This window comes from Pogoniulus pusillus, chromosome 3 (assembly GCF_015220805.1).
Source record: "Pogoniulus pusillus isolate bPogPus1 chromosome 3, bPogPus1.pri, whole genome shotgun sequence".
Classification (NCBI taxonomy): Eukaryota; Metazoa; Chordata; class Aves; order Piciformes; family Lybiidae; genus Pogoniulus; species Pogoniulus pusillus.
Window position 1 is genome coordinate 46,000,630 of NC_087266.1, and position 18,094 is coordinate 46,018,723.

The 18,094-nt window shown below is 45.6% G+C and overlaps 1 protein-coding gene and 1 long non-coding RNA gene across 5 annotated transcripts in view; both read left to right on the forward strand.

Annotated features, from left to right (window-relative positions):
- Nucleotides 1–2,144: 2,144 nt before the first annotated feature.
- Nucleotides 2,145–5,172, forward strand: LOC135173964 (uncharacterized). The gene is made up of 2 exons (XR_010301615.1): nt 2,145–2,229; nt 4,746–5,172. It is a non-coding gene; the product is annotated as an uncharacterized LOC135173964 (long non-coding RNA).
- Nucleotides 5,173–10,767: 5,595 nt separating this feature from the next.
- DGKH (diacylglycerol kinase eta) overlaps nt 10,768–18,094 on the forward strand; it is a 178,616-nt gene continuing 171,289 nt past the window's right edge. For all 4 annotated transcript variants that reach the window (XM_064174711.1, XM_064174729.1, XM_064174731.1 and 1 more), the window contains exon 1: nt 10,768–10,949. In XM_064174711.1, the coding sequence (XP_064030781.1) occupies nt 10,893–10,949 (57 nt within the window). In that variant the 5' untranslated portion in view covers nt 10,768–10,892. The remainder of the gene's footprint in view (nt 10,950–18,094) is intronic.

Genomic DNA, 18,094 nt, shown 5'->3' on the forward strand with positions numbered 1-18,094 from the left:
CAGCTCAGCCAAACCTAATATATTCCCTAAACTGCAGATTGGGTATTCCACATATCACATATTATAAACTCAGAAGATTCCCTGGTGGTTATGTGGTCAGTAGATATCATGTGCTAGGTACACTACATATGATTTTACATGCATAGAATTGTCATGATTGATAATTTAGTCCTCTTTAAATCAAGTAATGAGACATACCTGAGGTTGAATGAGCACTTGGTTTAAAACAACACTCAGCCTTTGAACCATACACCTTGGTATGTTTTCCCAATGGCTGAGTTACCCTTTCTCTAAAAACTGTCTTTTTTTCTAGCCCTGGTTTTAAACTTAAGAGTTTCTGATAGCTTTTATGTAGAGTGAAGAATTTTCTGAGACCTCCAAGCTTTAAGTCATCTCTCAACTTCTCTTATTAATCAGACCAAACTCTTTGACTCTTTAACTATAAAGGATGCTTTGTAGTCTTTCAGGTGCTTTCAGGCTTCTTGTTGCATCCTTCCTAAACAATAATCATCTATCTTGGACTGTGGGCAGCAACACCAGATATTATACCTCAGTTGTCTGTAGCAAGCACAGAGACAACATTACTCACAAGTACCAGAAATTCTTCTCTTCATAGATCCCATTCCACCAAAAAAAAAAAAAAAGACCAATACAAAACAAAAATCCAATTTACTGTTTCATGCTGGCTACAGAACTTATACAGCTGATTAATCACCATGACCCCTAAGGGCTTTTCAAAATGAAGACATCCCTTAAAGAATCCATCATAAAGATAAGTGCTTCCTACAGAGTTTTCTTTTTTTAAGTGCACAGCTTTGCATCTGGCTGTTCAGAAATACAGCTACAGGCTGGGGACAGAGTGGCTGGAGAACAGCCAGGAAGAAAGGGACCTGGGGGTACTGGGAGATAGTAGCTAAAGATGAGGCAGCAGTGTGCCCAGGTGGCCAAGACAGCCAATGGCATCCTGGCCTGGATCAGGAACAGTGTGGCCAGTAGGACAGGGGAGGTTATTCTGCCCCTGTACTCAGCACTGGTCAGGCCACACCTTGAGTGCTGTGTCCAGTTCTGGGCTCCTCAATTCAAGAGAGATGTTGAGGTGCTGGAAGGTGTCCAGAGAAGGGCAACAAAGCTGGTGAGGGGCCTGGAACACAAAGCCTATGAGGAGAGGCTGAGGGAGCTGGGGGTGTTTAGCCTGGAGAAGAGGAGGCTCAGGGGGGAGCTCATTGCTGTCTGCAATTACCTGAAGGGAGGCTGTAGCCAGGTGGGGGTTGGTCTCTTCTGCCAGGCAACCAGCAACAGAACAAGGGGACACAGTCTCAAGCTGTGCTGGGGGAAGTCTAGGCTGGATGTTAGGAGGAAGTTGTTGGCAGAGAGAGTGATTGGCATTGGAATGGGCTGCCCAGGGACGTGGTGGAGTCACCGTCCCTGGAAGTCATAGAATAGAGTCACAGAATCAACCAGGTTGGAAGAGACCCCCAAGATCATCCAGTCCAACCTAGCACCCAGCCCTGTCCAATCAACCAGACCATGGCATGAAGTGCCTCATCCAGGCTTTATTTGAACACCTCCTCTTTTAACACAGAGGATATTTTGTCAGTCACTGCATTGCCCCCTTCAGCAGGTAAATTAAATGATGTGCTTTAGCCAGCATTATTTGTTCAAATGCATATCTTCATTGTGCTATTTGATCTGGGCATAATGTAATCACCTTTGATTACAGGTATTGCTATCATCTGTTATGCTTGTAATTAACTAATCACCATTTCATTCATTTCCTATTGCAACCCATCAGCTGTGTTGCCACCAGGTGATGCTGTTTGCTATTAGCTGGCTATTGGAGTCTCCTCCCACCCCAGGTGTGGCCACTTTGCCCTCCCTGCCCACTCCCCTTTATATTCTGCCCCAGAAGGGCCAGAAGCCCTAAGTGAGGCCCACTGTGGGCCAAGGGATCCTCTGCCTGGTATCCCTGGTGAGTCCCCATGGTGTGCACTGGGTGAATTGGTGGAGGATTTCAAAGGCCGGGGGGCCTGGTGGTGGCCCCCCGGCTTGCTAGGGTTAGGCTCAATAACCATTGCAATGTACAACATCATCCACGGGTGCTGGGTGTGTGTCCTTGCTGGAGCTGATTTCTTTTGCAAGGTATTTTAGCTGTTTGAGGCTCTTGCTCGGGCTCTGAGATGACTGCAAAAACAGTGGTGGAGAAGAATTGCTCTTCAGACAGAGTGAGAGGTAAGCAGGTAAGGGCATGGGGGAGCAGGAACTGCGTTAGGAAGGTGAGATGTGGTGGAGAATCAGATTGTTAGGGACCAGAAGGGACCCAGAAAGATCATTTAGTTAGGGTTAGCATCAATGTCGACTGCAATAGCATGCATGGGTGCTGGATGTGTGTCCTTGTTGGAGCTGAGCTTTTCTGGGTGGTGTTTTAGCTGTTTGATGGTCTTGCCCCAGGCTCTGGGGCAGGGATGAAAATGGTGCTGGTAGAGCAGAGCTGTTTAGGCAGAGTGCAAGGGGAGAGCAGGGGCTGCGTAGGGGAGGTAAGGGTTTGGGGAGGAGCAGGAGGTGCTATGGATAGGTGAAGAGTGGGGGAGCAAGAGCAGGAACTGTTTTGGGCAGGTGAGGGGTGGTGGAGGAGGAGGAGCTGCTTGAGGAAAGTGAAGGCTGCAGATACTGTCTACCTAGACATTCCAGAAGCCTTTGACACTGGTTTCCATGGGATTCTTGTGGACTAACTAAAGTGTTCAAGAGGAGACTGGATGAGGCACTTGGTGCCATGGTCTAGTTGAGTGGCTAGGGCTGGGTGCTAGGTTGGAGTGGATGATCTTGGAGGTCTCTTCCGACCTGGTTGATTCTATGATTCTACATGCTTGGATATACTTTAATTTGGCAGCAGTGGTGCAGACTGGTAAATTCTGTGAATAAACTCCTTACATCTCATTGTAGTATTAATGAGATCAGCACTGTCACTGTGCAAATCTTCAGCAAGACAATACAATATAGTTTCCTAAAGGCATAGAAAAACATTATCCACATGTGACTTCCATGATAAATGTCAAGATGACAGCCAACTTCTGAACATACTATTTTGAACCAGAGCTTTCAATAACAGTATTAATAATATTGACCCTCATACCCTATAGCTTTATTAAATTAAAATACACATAAATGTCCCTTTATTTGCTTTTTCATTGATTTAAACTAGACTTGGCTATGCCTGTCCAATGTTAATTTGTAGCTCTCCCATATGCTATGGCTGTTTTGTGGATTAAGACTCTTCAAATTAGAAATACAACTTAAACAAGGTGAAACTAGGTTAAACTAGGGGGGAAAAGTGTTTTCTTTTCTGGCAACTCATGTGCCAGCCTCTCTTTATTAAAAACTAAAAATAGCTATGCAAACCATATGATGGGATTCCCTTGAAAGTAATGTGGGAACACTATTAGAGCAATGCCAGAATTTGAAGTCCACATTAAGCAAGTTAATAGACTCTATGAAAAACTTTGCAGAGCAATTTGTCTCTGAGATAATTAAATTTAAATCACAGGAATTATAGCAAGAATGGATTTAATCTTGTTATACTTGGCTCAATGACTAAAAGCATCAGTTTTAGTTAATATAGTTATTTGTGGAGTTACTGACTTATTTTACTTGCTTCTGTTAAGAGAAATGTATCATCTTAGAAAAGCAAACTGACACATTCTTAATTCTCTCTTGTTTCTCAATAGCCATCTCCCTTCTGTTCATACTTTCTCTATAGGTCAAATACATTTATCTTCTCAGATCTCTCAATTTTCAAGGTTCCCTACCAAAGGAAGATCTTGCTACCAAGAGAGGATCTTGCTTGATCCTGGCCTGCATCAGGAACAGTGTGGCCAGTAGGACAAGGGAGGTTATTCTGCCCCTGTCCTCAGCACTGCTCAGGCCACACCTTGAGTGCTGTGTCCAGTTCTGGGCTCCTCAATTCAAGAGAGATGTTGAGGTGCTGGAAGGTGTCCAGAGAAAGGCAACAAAGCTGGTGAGGGGCCTGGAGCACAAAGCCTATGAGGAGAGGCTGAGGGAGCTGGGGGTGTGCAGCCTGGAGAAGAGGAGGCTCAGGGGGGACCTCATTGCTGTCTACAACTACCTGAAGGGAGGTTGTAGTCAGGTGGGGGTTGGCCTCTTCTGCCAGGCAACCAGCAACAGAACAAGGGGACACAGTCTCAAGTTGTACTGGGGTAAGTCTAGGCTGGATGTTAGGAGGAAGTTGTTGGCAGAGAGAGTGATTGGCATTGGAATGGGCTGCCCAGGGAGGTGGTGGACTGGCCGTGGCTGGAGTTGTTCAAGCAAAGCCTGGCTGAGGTACTTAGTGCCATGGTCTGGTTGAGTGGCTAAGGCTGGGTGCTAGGTTGGACTGGATGATCTTGGAGGTCTCTTCCAACCTGGTTGATTCTATGATTCTATGCTTAGTAGAACACACAAAAAGGTAAAAGGAGTAGCTCCATCTCAGTGAAAGTAGTTGGGGGGGAAAAATTCTGTCTATTTCCCTTACAAATATTTTTGTTACTTTTTTCTCTCCTTTTTAAGTGGCAAGACAGAGCTCTCTCCCCTCACCCCAGTTTTGCTGTTACAAGGCTTTGGTGGTTTAGAGATTAAATAAAACATTTCCTTTTGTTCTGAGTATTTCAGAAGTAATATATTCATTTCTGTGTGATTTTTGAAGTATCACAGCAATGCTTATGCTTTACTAATTGTTTTTCTTTCTCTTTTAGAAGAACTGTTTGCAAAAAAAAAAAGTTGTTTCTACAAGGTCTGAATTACTTCAAAGAAGATACTGAAGTTTGTCCCAGGCTTCACGAAGTCTCTAACCACAAATGCAAAACTGCATTTGAGGTATTTGTCTCGTATGTAAAAATGAGGTGAAGATAGATCTTGTGCTTTGTCAGTTCAGTTCTTCTATTATGAAGTGAAACTTTAGAAAAGAGAGTAAAAGAAGGAACTCAAGAATTACTGATCCATTACATAAATTCTTCCCAAAATAACAATAAACCACTTGTAACTACTTAGAAGATACCAGAGAGGGGTGAAACAAAGTCAGGTTTTTGTGGTAGATGCTTGGGCTCTTATCCCCAAGGTTTTGTTTTCACTGTGACTTCATTCTTCCTAAAGCTCTTCATTTGGAATATGGGCAAAATTCTGTCAGTAGCATAACTTATTTCATAGAATCAACCAGGTTGGAAGAGACCTCCAAGATCATCCACTCCAACCTAGCACCCAGCCCTAGCCACTCAACCAGTCCATGGCACCAAGTGCCTCAGCCAGGCTTTTCCTGAAGACCTCCAGGGATGGAGACTCTACCTCCCTGGGCAGCCCATTCCAATGCCAATCACTCTCTCTGGTAAGAACTTCCTCCTAACATCCAGCCTAGACTTCCCCCAGCACAACTTGAGACTGTGTCCCCTTGTTCTGTTGCTGGTTGCCTGGCAGAAGAGACCAACCCCCACCTGGCTACAACCTCCCTTCAGGTAGTTGTAGACAGCAATGAGGTCCCCCCTGAGTCTCCTCTTCTCCAGGCTAAACACCCTCAGCTTCTCCTCATAGGCTTTTTGTTCCCCCTCCTGACACTCAAAACTCCATGAAATTGTTTAAAATCATCCTGTCTTTTTACAGGTACACCCAGAAGCAGATATTAATGAAGGAAATAGTAATAATTAAGAGAATGCACACGGTCAAGACAGTCTATGAACTAAAACTAGGCTAAAAGCCTTTTGTGGTGCCATGTGTGAGACAGCCCCCAGGCAGCAGGTATTGCCAACTGGGAGGAATGCAGAATTTCCACCATAGTTTGGGTGCTCACACAAACAGAAAGCAGTGAGTTTCAAGGCAGCTATCAGGATTTTGCATATAAATCTTACTGATCATGTATAACTTCATTTATTTTTTTAATTTAAACTCAGGGTAGGTCTAGGCTGGATATTAGGAGGAAGTTCTTCACAGAGAGAGTGATTGGCATTGGAATGGGCTGCCCAGGGAGGTGGTGGAGTCACCATCCCTGGAGGTCTTCAAGAAAAGCCTGGATGGGGCACTTAGTGCCGTGGTCTAGTTGATTGGATAGGGCTGGGTGCTAGGTTGGCCTGGATGATCTTGGAGGTCTCTTCCAACCTGGTTGATTCTATGATTCTACCTGAAGTGTTACCAGATTGTGTATTTTGCTCTACTTTTAGTAAGTCCAGCATTTTAATGACCCACTACCTGTTTGGCTGGCAGAAACTAGCCAACTGCCATAAGGATGAAATCATACCTTCAACTGTTAGGCAAAATTATTTAACAGAGGAGAGGAGAAAAAAAAAAGTGCCATCTGGCATGTTTACAATGAAGAGCATGAAGAACAACACCTCTTTGAAGAATTTACTCAAATTAGACTTGGCTACTACATGCCAAGAAAGAGGGAAATATCACATTAGGCTAAGTTGATGAAAATTAGTGTATATTCCTTATGTGATACATAGCAAATGCAATGCTGGTCCAAAAAGTCAGCGAAATGTTAAATAAAGCTCATTCTTTTACTGTCTTTCTGCCTCAAATAAGAAAAATAATCAAATAAACACATGAAAAAAGAAGGAAAGGAGAAGAGGAGGCTCAGGGGAGACCTTATTGCTGTGTACAACTACCTGAGGGGTGGTTGTGGCCGGGGGAGGTTGCTCTCTTCTCTCAGGTGGCCAGCATTAGAACAAGAGGACACAGCCTCAGGCTGTGCCAGGGGAAATTTAGGCTGGAGGTGAGGAGAAAGTTCTTCCCTGAGAGAGTCATTGGACACTGGAATGGGCTGCCCGGGGAGGTGGTGGAGTTGCCATCCCTGGAGCTGTTCAAGGCAGGATTGGACGTGGCACTTGGTGCCATGGTCTAACCTTGAGCTCTGTGGTAAAGGGTTGGACTTGATGATCTATGAGGTCTCTTCCAACCTTGGTGATACTGTGATACTAGGAAAGGAAAGAGAACAGAACATGTTTGTTTTTCCCCTACATGGCATGGTAATATAGAAGTTGCAATCAAAATCTGTATGTTTGAGTGTGTCAAACATACCCCACTATTTTGCTTAGAAAAGGCAGGCATATGTTACTATTTTCACTGCATGTAAAATAAAATTGCCAATAATGAAACACTCTGTTGATCCAGTTTTCACTGAGTCAATTAAGGGCACCAAACAGAAGAGACAGAGAGAAATGAGACATCTCTGAACACACCAGATAGAGCAAACTGCTCAGAAATTCAACCCCAAATGTCTAGACTCATTGGAAAAAACTTGAAAAGAATAAACCCCCCAAACAAACAATAGGATGTGGAATAAGATTAACTACAAAATCAAAATGAAACAAACCCAACCTTAGCTTGTGTTGGAGATGTTTTGATGCAATGTGGTGGACAAACTAGGAGAATCACTGTTCTTAAGCCAGTTGCAGAGACCTGCCTCCAGTAAAGTCTTCTTGCAACTCAACATCCTCATCTGCCCAAGCACAGCTGACACTGCATTTTAGCAAGCAGCTCCTTTACCCCTCACTAACAAAGGTTATCCCTGGCTTGAGCTTGACTGAAGTTCCTTTGCCCCTTTGTAAATGCTGCAGCACAGCCCTGAACAATAACAAAAAAAATCCTGTAATTCTGACATCTCTGTCCTCAAATTCTGTGTTGGCTTTGACAGAATCACAGTTTTCAGCAAAATACTTTGCCTGTGATCTTCAATTGGTTCAACCAAGAGGCACAGAGACCTTAGTCTCAATTAAAACTGTGGTCTTTGACATGGAGAGCAGAGCTCACAGGCAGGGAAATCATACAGGGCAGGGCTCCTCAGCCAGGCTGAATTTTTTCTCCTTCACAGAAAGAAGTGAAAATCAGATTTGGCATTCAGGAGCCTGAAAGGGCAGAGCTGAGCTGAAGCTTCATCTCAAGGGCTTCACTGAGACCTAGAAGGATGTGTGCAGCAGCTGATATCTGCCCTCCTTACTCAATGAGACCTTGAAACGCACCTTTAACTTAAGTAGGTTGTGGTAACCTTCTGGGGCCTATACTAGCTTTCCACTTATAGAAATCAAACTTTGAACTCTAAGAAATGAAATCAGGTGAATGTAATTGCATATCTAGTCACAGGTATAGGATTCAGAGCACTTGAAACAGAAAATGGGGCTGAAAGTACAACACATATTTGAATTCCAGGGCAGAAGGGTACATATAGACCTTAACTGAAGAAGTAACTTCAAGTTGCTTAAAGTTCTTGTGTTTGAGTTTTCAGGTTTTGTGGTTCAGAAAGCAAGGAAATGTGAGGAGTTAGCATGATCTATATTTCCTGGCAAGCCACTTTCACCACAAAGCTCCAGCATGGCCAGTGATAAAGGCCAGATATCAAGAGGTATAAATGACCATCATGAGAGATCCTTCAGTGCATCATCAGAAAAGGGGAGCTGACTAATCTTACTCTACCACTTGCTCTCAGTGCAAAGCCTTTTATAGTATGACATTTGTCAGAAGTATCTCATGCTCAGAGAACAAAGGCAAGGAGACTAGTGAATCCTTCGACAACTGTTGCTCACTATCAGCTTTAGAAAGCTGCCTTTCAAACAGCAAAATGCTCTAAGTCATCTTGTTTGCTTCCTTCTGAGGTTACCCTCTTACCATCAAAGCAGTTCATCAACAGACCACTGATAAACTTAAAGTAGTTCCTTTTTCTGCTACTGGAAGAAATGCAGAATTTCAGTTCCTCAAATGAGCTATACCACTGCAGCACTTCTTTAGGCCTGGATAAGAATCATAGAATCAACCAGGTTGGAAGGTAACCAGCAATAGAACAAGGGGGGACAGTCTCAAGTTGTGCCAGGGTAGGTATAGGCTGGATATTAGGAAGAAGTTCTTCACAGAGAGAGTGATTGGCATTGGAATGGGCTGCCCAGGGAGGTGGTGGAGGCACTGTCCCTGGAGGTGTTCAAGAAAAGCCTGGCTGAGGCACTTAGTGCCATGGTCTAGTTGAGTGGCTAGGGCTGGGTGCTAGGTTGGCCTGGATGATCTTGGAGGTCTCTTCCAACCTGGTTGATTCTATGATTCCAAGATCATCCAGTCCAACCTAGCACCCAGCCTTAGCCAGTCAACTGCACCATGGCACCAAGTGCCTCATCCAGGCTTTTCTTGAAGACCTCCCATGGCAGTGCCTCCACCACCTCCCTGGGCAGCCCATTAACTTAGTAGAATTTTTCTGTTGGCCTAGTTAAGTGCACAGATAAGACTTCATCTTTTTTTCAGCAATAGTACTGTGATGTTGATATTTTTGAACTGCCAATCTATTTCTCCAAAACCAAGAGCTCAGGTGGCAGCCTGCCATTTTTTGGCATGAAAAAGCTTTAGACCATGAAGAAAACGAACATATCGTTACGCAGAAGTTTGATAAAGACAAATACCTTTCTTCTTTCTTGTGAAATGCAACTCTTTTTCTGATGTTTGCACTTATCAAGCAGGTGACCCAGAGATTCCATTTTGTAATCGAGCATAATGACTGCAAATTCAAAAGGGCAGGCTGGAATGAAAGGGAATATATTAAAAAGGTGAAGAACACTAGTTCTGTAGTCCTGCAGTCCTACTATTTCATATATCCCACTATTCTGCAACAATTGAGTGAAACCGTTGTTGTAGGAGATCATAATACACTGGAATGGGCTGCCCGGGGAGGTGGTGGAGTCGCCGTCCCTGGAGCTGTTCAAGGCAGGACTGGACGTGGCACTTGGTGCCATGGTCTAGCCTTGAGCTCTGTGGTAAAGGGTTGGACTTGATGATCTGTGAGGTCTCTTCCAACCCTGATGATGCGGTGATACTGATAATACACTGGTTTGAGTTCAGTGGTATGCTGGTAAGTAGTAAACCACAAAGGCTGAAGTATACACAGTGCATATTAATAAAAGGCGTGATGGAGAGCAAAGAAATCCGGCGTGGTGGCCTAGGAAATGAAAGGCACTCCATGTCAGACATAGCCTAGGAGTCTCTGCTGTTATTGCCACAGTGGCCATGCAATGTCCTGGCTCCAGTTTGTCTGTGTCAGACCACAGGGTGCCTTCTGCAGAGGAAACAGGCTGCCCCAACGAGGTTAAAATGGGTGATACCGGACTCCCGGGGCCCTGGTGCGGGGCAGAGGGCTACCTCAGCACCAAGACCCTGACATAGCCTCCAGAAAGGACTCGTCCCGAGCAGGGCAGATAGAAGGGCTCCCGCTGAGACACTCAACACGGCCCGTCGGGGTGGCGCACCCAACTCTCCGCCCTCGCACGAAGGTGGCGGGGCCGCGTCGGGGGATAGCAAGCGAGGTGTAACCTCAGCGAGGCGTGAGCGGCTGCCGGCTCACCGAGGGGGCTTCCCCCCAGCTCCGCGGGGAGCATCCTCGCCAGTCGGCCTCGCCGCCGCTCCGGCAGCCGCAGCGGTAGTAAACCGGTTTATGCTCAAGGCGATTTGCCCATAATCCGCTGGGCTTCCCAGGGCGGGGGGCAGGCGGGTGTGCGCGGCGCCCGGGGAGCCCCCGGGGCGGTTCCGCGGGGGAGTAGGGGGCGGCGGGGGCGGGCTCCGCGCCGTGCACCGGAGGACACGGCGGTGGGGATGATGTGAGAGCGGCGCGGCAGCTGCAGGCCGGCTCCCCCGGGAACCGGGGCTCAGTCCGGTGGCCGTGGGAGGGAGAGGAGCCGGGCGGGGAAGGGAGGAGGGGGCCTGGACGGGGCCGGGGGGAGAAAAAGGGAGGAGCGGGGCCAGGGGTGGGGGGGAGGAAGAGCGGCGCTAGGGAAGCGCTGCCGGCTGGAGGAGCGGTAGCAGCGGGAGAGAGCGCAGCCCGCTGTAAACTGCTCCGCTGTCCGTCGGCGCTCTCCCCGCGGAGGCAGGGGACCTGCTGCGGGGTGATGGAGAAGCATGGGTACCCTTCCTATAGCGCCCGCAGCCCGGCCTGGGAGGAACTGGTAAGTACACGCGTGCCTTGCCGTTGCACGGGCATTTCCTACCCTCTTTCCTGCCTGTATTGTTCAGCTGGAGGGTCGGGCTGTCATCTTTATCGGCGCTCACCCTTCCCCTCCCCTTCCCATCTTCCGACCCCGCTCCGTGCCAGATCCCGGCTGCCGCCTCTTGTCCCCTCCCCGCGAAGAGCGGGGGGTGGGAGCCTTTCGCCCCCGCCGTGTCCGGCCATTTGCTGTCGAGCTCGTCCCTCCGGGAGACAGGGAGTTCATTGCCCTTTCTGTGTTTCACTGCCCGGGTGGAAAGCCTGGGATTAGCACCGAGAGCCTTGCCTTCAACTTTGCCGTGGGAGGGGGCGGGAGGGTTGGATGTCGGTACTGTTAAACGCCTTCTCTTAGAGCAGAAGAAACGTGTCCAGCGACGGGAGGCAGCTTCCAGAAAGAGACACTCTTTTATTATTCTATGTTCCTCCTTCTGTAGCCAGGCTGGGAATCGCTCCCGTTGTGGCAAGAAAAACCGAGGTTGGTGTAATCCGCTGCCACTCCGCTTTGTGGGGTGCGGAGAAAGCGCAGGTCTTTCGGGTCCAACAAAGGGAGGCGAGTGCTCAAATTGCCCAGGAGGAAAGCTGTGGAGCCGTGGTTTTACGATTTGTTTAAGCAACTCTGAGACCCTCCTTCCAACTGAAGGAAATCATGTCACCGGCATCCTCAGCAGGCGATAAAATCAGATTTCCCTTTTCAGGGCCGGCTGGTCCCGTTCTTGGGCTTTTCTCTATTGTGCAGACACACACGCATCAGGCAGGGAAGGCTAAAAATAGGCTTTGGGTAGTTACATGGGAGATTTAAGGCTGTCTGAGAGGTCAAGGCTAGGCTGTCTCTGGCCCTGAACTTGTTGAGGTGATGTGAAGCATAGACCCACGCTACTGCCAAGCTCCCCTTCAGATGACTGTACCATGTTTTGCTAAGTCGTTACGTTGCTCCAGGGCTCCTGTTTTCACTTGTAACTACAGTTTTAAAGGATGGCCAGAGGAAAGCCACACTTTGCCTGGTTCAGCATACTTGCTCCCAAGCCCAGCTCTGAAGATACCCACACCAAACTTCAGCTCACCACTTTCCCTGATAGGGTTTGTCACCCTCCCAAATACATATTTACTAGCTTCGTTTTTGTTGTGAAGTTGGACATCCTCCTTCGCTGCCCTCTGCAGTCCTTAAGCCCTGAAGCTGCTGCTGTAGATGTAGCTGTGATAGAGAAAACAGCTGTATGTGTGTTCCGGTAACATAGAGCTGACACTGAAAGGATCAGGCGAGAAAACCCTGATTTTTTTTGCCTGAAGAGATGAAGACATCGTGGGAGGAAGGTGGCGAAGCTGATTCCTGCGAATGTGTTATTCTATTAAACAGTGACATTTAAATTGGCTGCCGTTACCCAAAACTCAGCTGAAAGTCAGGAGGGTGGATGGATTGCAGTCCCTGTGCTTGGAAACGTGGAATTCTGGCTGAAGCATCCAAATCTGTTTCCTTCTGTGTGTAGGGCTGAGATAAACAAGGAGCAGGTCTTTTTTTTTTCTCCCTTCAGTTCCCCCTCCCCCAGTAAGGGCCAGGATATGGGTCATGTTTATCGTTTCATTGCTGCTTTTGTTGAAGAATACATCCATGAATGCAGTTTTAAGGTTAACCACTGTGCTGATTTCCTTTACAAGACTAATTTCAACCATACTTCTCAGTCATTTACCTGGTAACCTTCTGGTAAAACACAATCTTTGTGGCAAAAGTCACGTTGTTCTTCTTTATATCTACTTGTAAACAGGCTTTTTATTTTATTGTGGGCAAAGGGTGATTTAGGTGAAGAACTGTGTGATGAAGGGGAATAAAAGTGCCCAGACTTCTCCCTCGTTCACAAAACACAGAAAAAGAGTAGCAGAAGAGGAGAAAGTAGTTATTGCAGGGTTTTGGATCTGTGCAAGTTAATTATCTATGCAAATTGTCAGAAGCCATTGGGAAATGCTGTTTCTACAGCTGTTTTGAGAAATAAGTGGCAGACATCGACTGGAGCCACAGCTCCTTTGCATAGCACTGTTGGATTTGTGTGTGAGTGCAATGTCAAAATTCTATCAAGTCCTTTTTCTGAATTCACAGCTCACTTCCAAATGGAAAACATCTTCCAGACTCTTTTAAGAGTTGCATTAGACCCTCCATGATGGAGGTAAACAGAAATAACAGAAAATATAAGGCTCATCCTGCCTTTTCCCAAGAGAGATTCAGTGTCTTTGTAACTCAAAATACATGTAATACATGTCTTGTAAAATTCTGAACTCAACTTTCATATTTTATATGAGACCTGATTATTGGCTTTACCTTTCCCCTGAAATGCACAGATAGGTCTTAAAGTGTTTGAAAACTGATCCTTTATTTTGATGATGTCTACTGGTTTACACCTTTTCACCCTGAAGCATTTAACACATCTCTGTAACTTACAGGTTACAGGAGTGCCTCAGCTACACCTCAAACAGTCACATGTGATATGGTTACTCACTTTAGCAGCGGTATGCATACATGTTGTTGTATTTTGGCTTCCCCTTTGGTCAGTAAGGAAGCCAAGAAAGAATAACATTGCTAATCTTATCTGCAGAGGGAGTTCAGGTAGGCAGAACTTAAATCAATTTGCTTGGTGTGGGAAGCCCAGCTAAAAATTATAGTTATCACTAGCTACCAAAATTATGAAAGATTGAATAAAATGATGAATAATGAATTGTTAACCTGACATATATAACCCTATTAATCCAGATCCCCTCAGGACAGCTTTTTGAGGTGAAGGGGAAAAAAAAAGTATTACCCTTCAGTTTTTAGATGCCAAAATAACCTAGAGAAAATGAGGTGAAATATGCCTGTTATGAAAGGAATTAACACTGGAGCTGGAATGATTTATGTTCCTAGACTCAAATAATACATTAATCTCCATTATAAACTATAATCTCCAGCCCAGCTGGAGTGCATGTGTATTTGGATTTTTTTTTCTACATTGCATATGCATTTTAGTGACACATATTCGATTGCAGGGATGGGATGTGGTTGAGTTAAAATGTCCTCACAGTGCACATTCGTACCCAGCACTTCAAGATTCTTTGAATATAAAGGGCAGATCATCAGCTGATTTCAATTGCCATAGCACAAATGATGTCAGTGGAGCTGTTTTGTATCAGTTGAACAGCTCCTTTAAAATGCCAACCTTTCTTTATGTCTTTTTTACCAGTGTTCTCTTGCTTCATTCAGGAAATCTAAGGCAATTACTAAGAAGCATGAAACCAAGTATATTAAATGGAAGACACAGCTTGTATAAATATTGTATGTGTTTTTAATGGCTGAATATAGCTCCATATTCTTGAAGAGCCTGACCTGCAGAATGGTATAGTAATACCACTTGTACTATCACAGTATCATCAGAGTTGGAAGAGACCTCACAGATCATCAAGTCCAACCCTTTACCACAGAGCTCAAGGCTAGACCATGGCACCAAGTGCCACGTCCAGTCCTGCCTTGAACAGCTCCAGGGACGGCGACTCCACCACCTCCCCGGGCAGCCCATTCCAGTGTCCAATGACTCTCTCAGTGAAGAACTCCTCACCTCGAGCCTAAATTTCCCCTGGCACAGCCTGAGGCTGTGTCCTCTTGTTCTGGTGCTGGCCACCTGAGAGAAGAGAGCAACCTCCTCCTGGCTACAACCACCCTTCAGGTAGTTGTAGACAGCAATAAGGTCACCCCTGAGCCTCCTCTTCTCCAGGCTAAACAATCCCAGCTCCCTCAGCCTCTCCTCGTAGGGCTGTGCTCAAGGCAGTGTTCACAGCCGTATTCGCTGAGCTAAAATGTGCTATTCAGTACTTCTCATACTAAGTCTGATATAGATCACCTGGGAGAATTTCAGCTGTGAGATAAAGGAATGGAATTCAAATTGGTAGTCCTTTTTCAGGCAAAATTTCATTACTATCTCAGGCAGCTTTACCAGGAACTAGACCCTAATTATCTATTAATGCCTCTGAAAAGAACAAGTGTAAACAGTGAAATCTATAAAACTGTCTTTCTATATGTACAGTGTATACATTTGTAGAAACTGACCTGAGTGAGAAACTCAGGTACTTTCAACAATGCTTAACAGTTGCTTGGTTTTTGCATTTTGAACAACTCTAGGTGACAGGATTTTAGAGCCTGTAATTTCATGGATTCCACTACATGCTTTGCAGAAACCATATTCTCATTGCACTGTAGTTGTTGAACATTTCCTGTAATTGGCAGATTTAGGAAGCTTCACATTAAATAATTATTTTTCATAGCACTATGAAGTTTATCAAGATACAGTGAAAGAGACTTGCTTGGAAGTGAAAGGCCTGTGCATTCTGGCCTTGTAACCCAATTTTTGCATCTGGGCAGCCAGGAGTGAGGAAGGGCATTGTGATGGTTTGGGTGTTACCTGCTCCTCCACACTTTGGAAATCGCCCAGACTAGACTCAGCTGGCTCTGGAAATTTGAATGAAGCTTATATTTATAGCTTAGCAGAATATACAAGCATCTGCTTGTATATTTACAGATATTTACAGTAGATATTTATCTACTGTATATTTACAGATATTTACAGTAGATACAGTTATAGATACAGTTATAGATGGAAATAGACAAGGTAAAAGGTAATACAGAAACACAACAGCCCTCCCAGAAACCTGAGTCCCCAGGAGGAGTTTCCCAACTGCCTCTTCACCTTCCCCCTGCCCCTCTCAACCTTACCCCAGTCCCAAGGAAGAATGGAGGTTCGGCCAGGGGGTTAGGAAGCAAAGTGTATTAATCAGAGAGATGGCAGAGAGGCTAGAGAGAAATGCATCTCAGCCAGTTCCCCCAGAAGAAGTACCTTATCTATGCTTGGATTCTTGTTCCTATACCTCTCAGCAAGCCTATTAGTGAAGTAGACATCACCATTGTTTTCCTCTTTCACAGCCTGTGATGTAATCCTTCTCACCAAAACACTCTAGCTAGCTCCAAACTAGCACAGTCATAATATGGGTGTGGAGCTGATGGAGTGGATCCAGAGGAGGGCCACAAAAATGATCTGGGGGTTGGAGCACCTCTGCTACAAAGACAGGCTCAAGATGCTGTGTTTGTTCAGCCTGGAGGAGGCTCCAGTGAGACCTAACAGCAACCTTCCAGAACCTGAAGGGGGCCTACGAGAAGGATGGAGACTTGTTTACAAAGGCCTGTAGTGATAAGATGAGGGGCCATGGCTTCAAAACAGAGAAGAGCAGATTTAGATTGAACAGGTTCTTTACTATGAGGGTGATGGAATTCTGGAACAGGTTGACCAGGGAAGGTGTTTGGGACCCATCCCTGGAGACAAACGCATAGCCCATGCAAGGACATATGATGCCCTTTGCACAGTGCAGGAAGTGTGCAGAAGATAGGGTTGACAGTTAAGCTCTGAAAGTGAACAGAAGATGAAGAATTATATTTCTTGTCCATTTCACCTAAAGATAGTATTTTACCAGCTTTTATGTATGTGCTAGTTTGAGCCTAGCTAGAATGTTTTGGTGAGAAGAGCTAGATTACAGGCTGTGAAAGGAAAACAAGGCTGGTGTCTACCTTGCTCATAGGCTTGCTGAGATGTATAAAAACAAAAATCTGCTGGGGAGCTCTGAGCTACATCTCTTTCTGCTAACTGCACTCTCTGTTTCTTTTCCTAATCCACTTTGCTTCCTAACCCTCTGGCCAAACCTCCATTCTTCCTTGGCACTGGGGTAAGGTTGAGAGGGGTAGGGGGAAGGTGAAGTGCCAGTTGGGAGCCCCTCCTGGGGACTCAGGTTTCTGAGAGGGCTGTTGTGTTTCTGTATTACCTTTTATCTTGTCTATTTCTGTCTATAACTGTATATACTGTAAATCTCTGCTTGTATATTGAGCTCAGATGTAAATATAAGCTTCATTCATTTTCCAGATCTGGCTGAGTCTACTCTGGGTAATTTCCAAAGTGTGTGGGGGGTGGGGAACACCAAAACCATCATAATGTATTTGAGATGAAATCTAGTGAAAGAAATCTGAGATGGCTATGCAGATGCCTAAGGAGATTTCTCCAGCTTCACTGCTGAGATTGTAATAGCCATTGGATGTCACAGGAGCTGTTATATTTAAATCCCAAGTTATTGTTACTATGTTTCTATCTAATAACGCTGAAGCAATGTATTTACATCCATTGCTAAATGGACACATCTTATAAAATCCAAGACAAGTTTTTAAGTTAGTGTAACCAATTGTGAAAGCAGTTTGAAAACTAATCAGATTGTGTTGCTCTGGAAGATAACTTCAGTGGAAAGCTGGGGTTTTTTGCAATATAATATAATCACTACTGGTTTTAGGATCAAAGCCTACCTATGTAAGAAACAAGCAACTAAGTGATATTTTATTGAAAAAAAAACCCAACAACCTAAACTCAACAGGTGCAAATCTGGGGTCATGAATAGTACTGACTTCATGATCTCCCCGAGTTCAAATGTGCTAGTCCCAAATTACACACCTAAGTAATATGCTGTCTTTGTGTGCCTTTCCCCTCACTGTCTCTTCTCTCCTTTGCACTGAATTTGGAAAAGTGCTCTCTGTCACTGAAATCATAGAATCATAGAATCAACCAGGTTGGAAGAGACCTCCAAGATCATCCACTCCAACCTAGCACCCAGCCCTAACCAATCAACCAGACCATGGCACTAAGTGCCTCATCCAGGCTTTTCTTGAAGACCCCCAGGGACGGTGCCTCCACCACCTCCCTGGGCAGCCCATTCCAATGCCAATCACTCTCTCTGTGAAGAACTTCTTCCTAATATCCAGCCTAGACCTACCCTGGCACAACTTGAGACTGTGTCCCCTTGTTCTATTGCTGGTTGCCTGGGAGAAGAGGCCAACCCCCACCTGGCTACAATGCCCCTTCAGGTAGTTGTAGACAGTAATAAGATCACCCCTGAGCCTCCTCCTCTCCAGGCTAAACAGGCCCAGCTCCCTCAACCTCTCCTCATAGGATTTGTGCTCCAGGCCCCTCACCAGCTTTGTTGCCCTTCTCTGGACATGTTCCAGCACCTCAACATCTTTCTTGAATTGAGGGGCCCAGAACTGGACACAGTACTCAAGGTGTG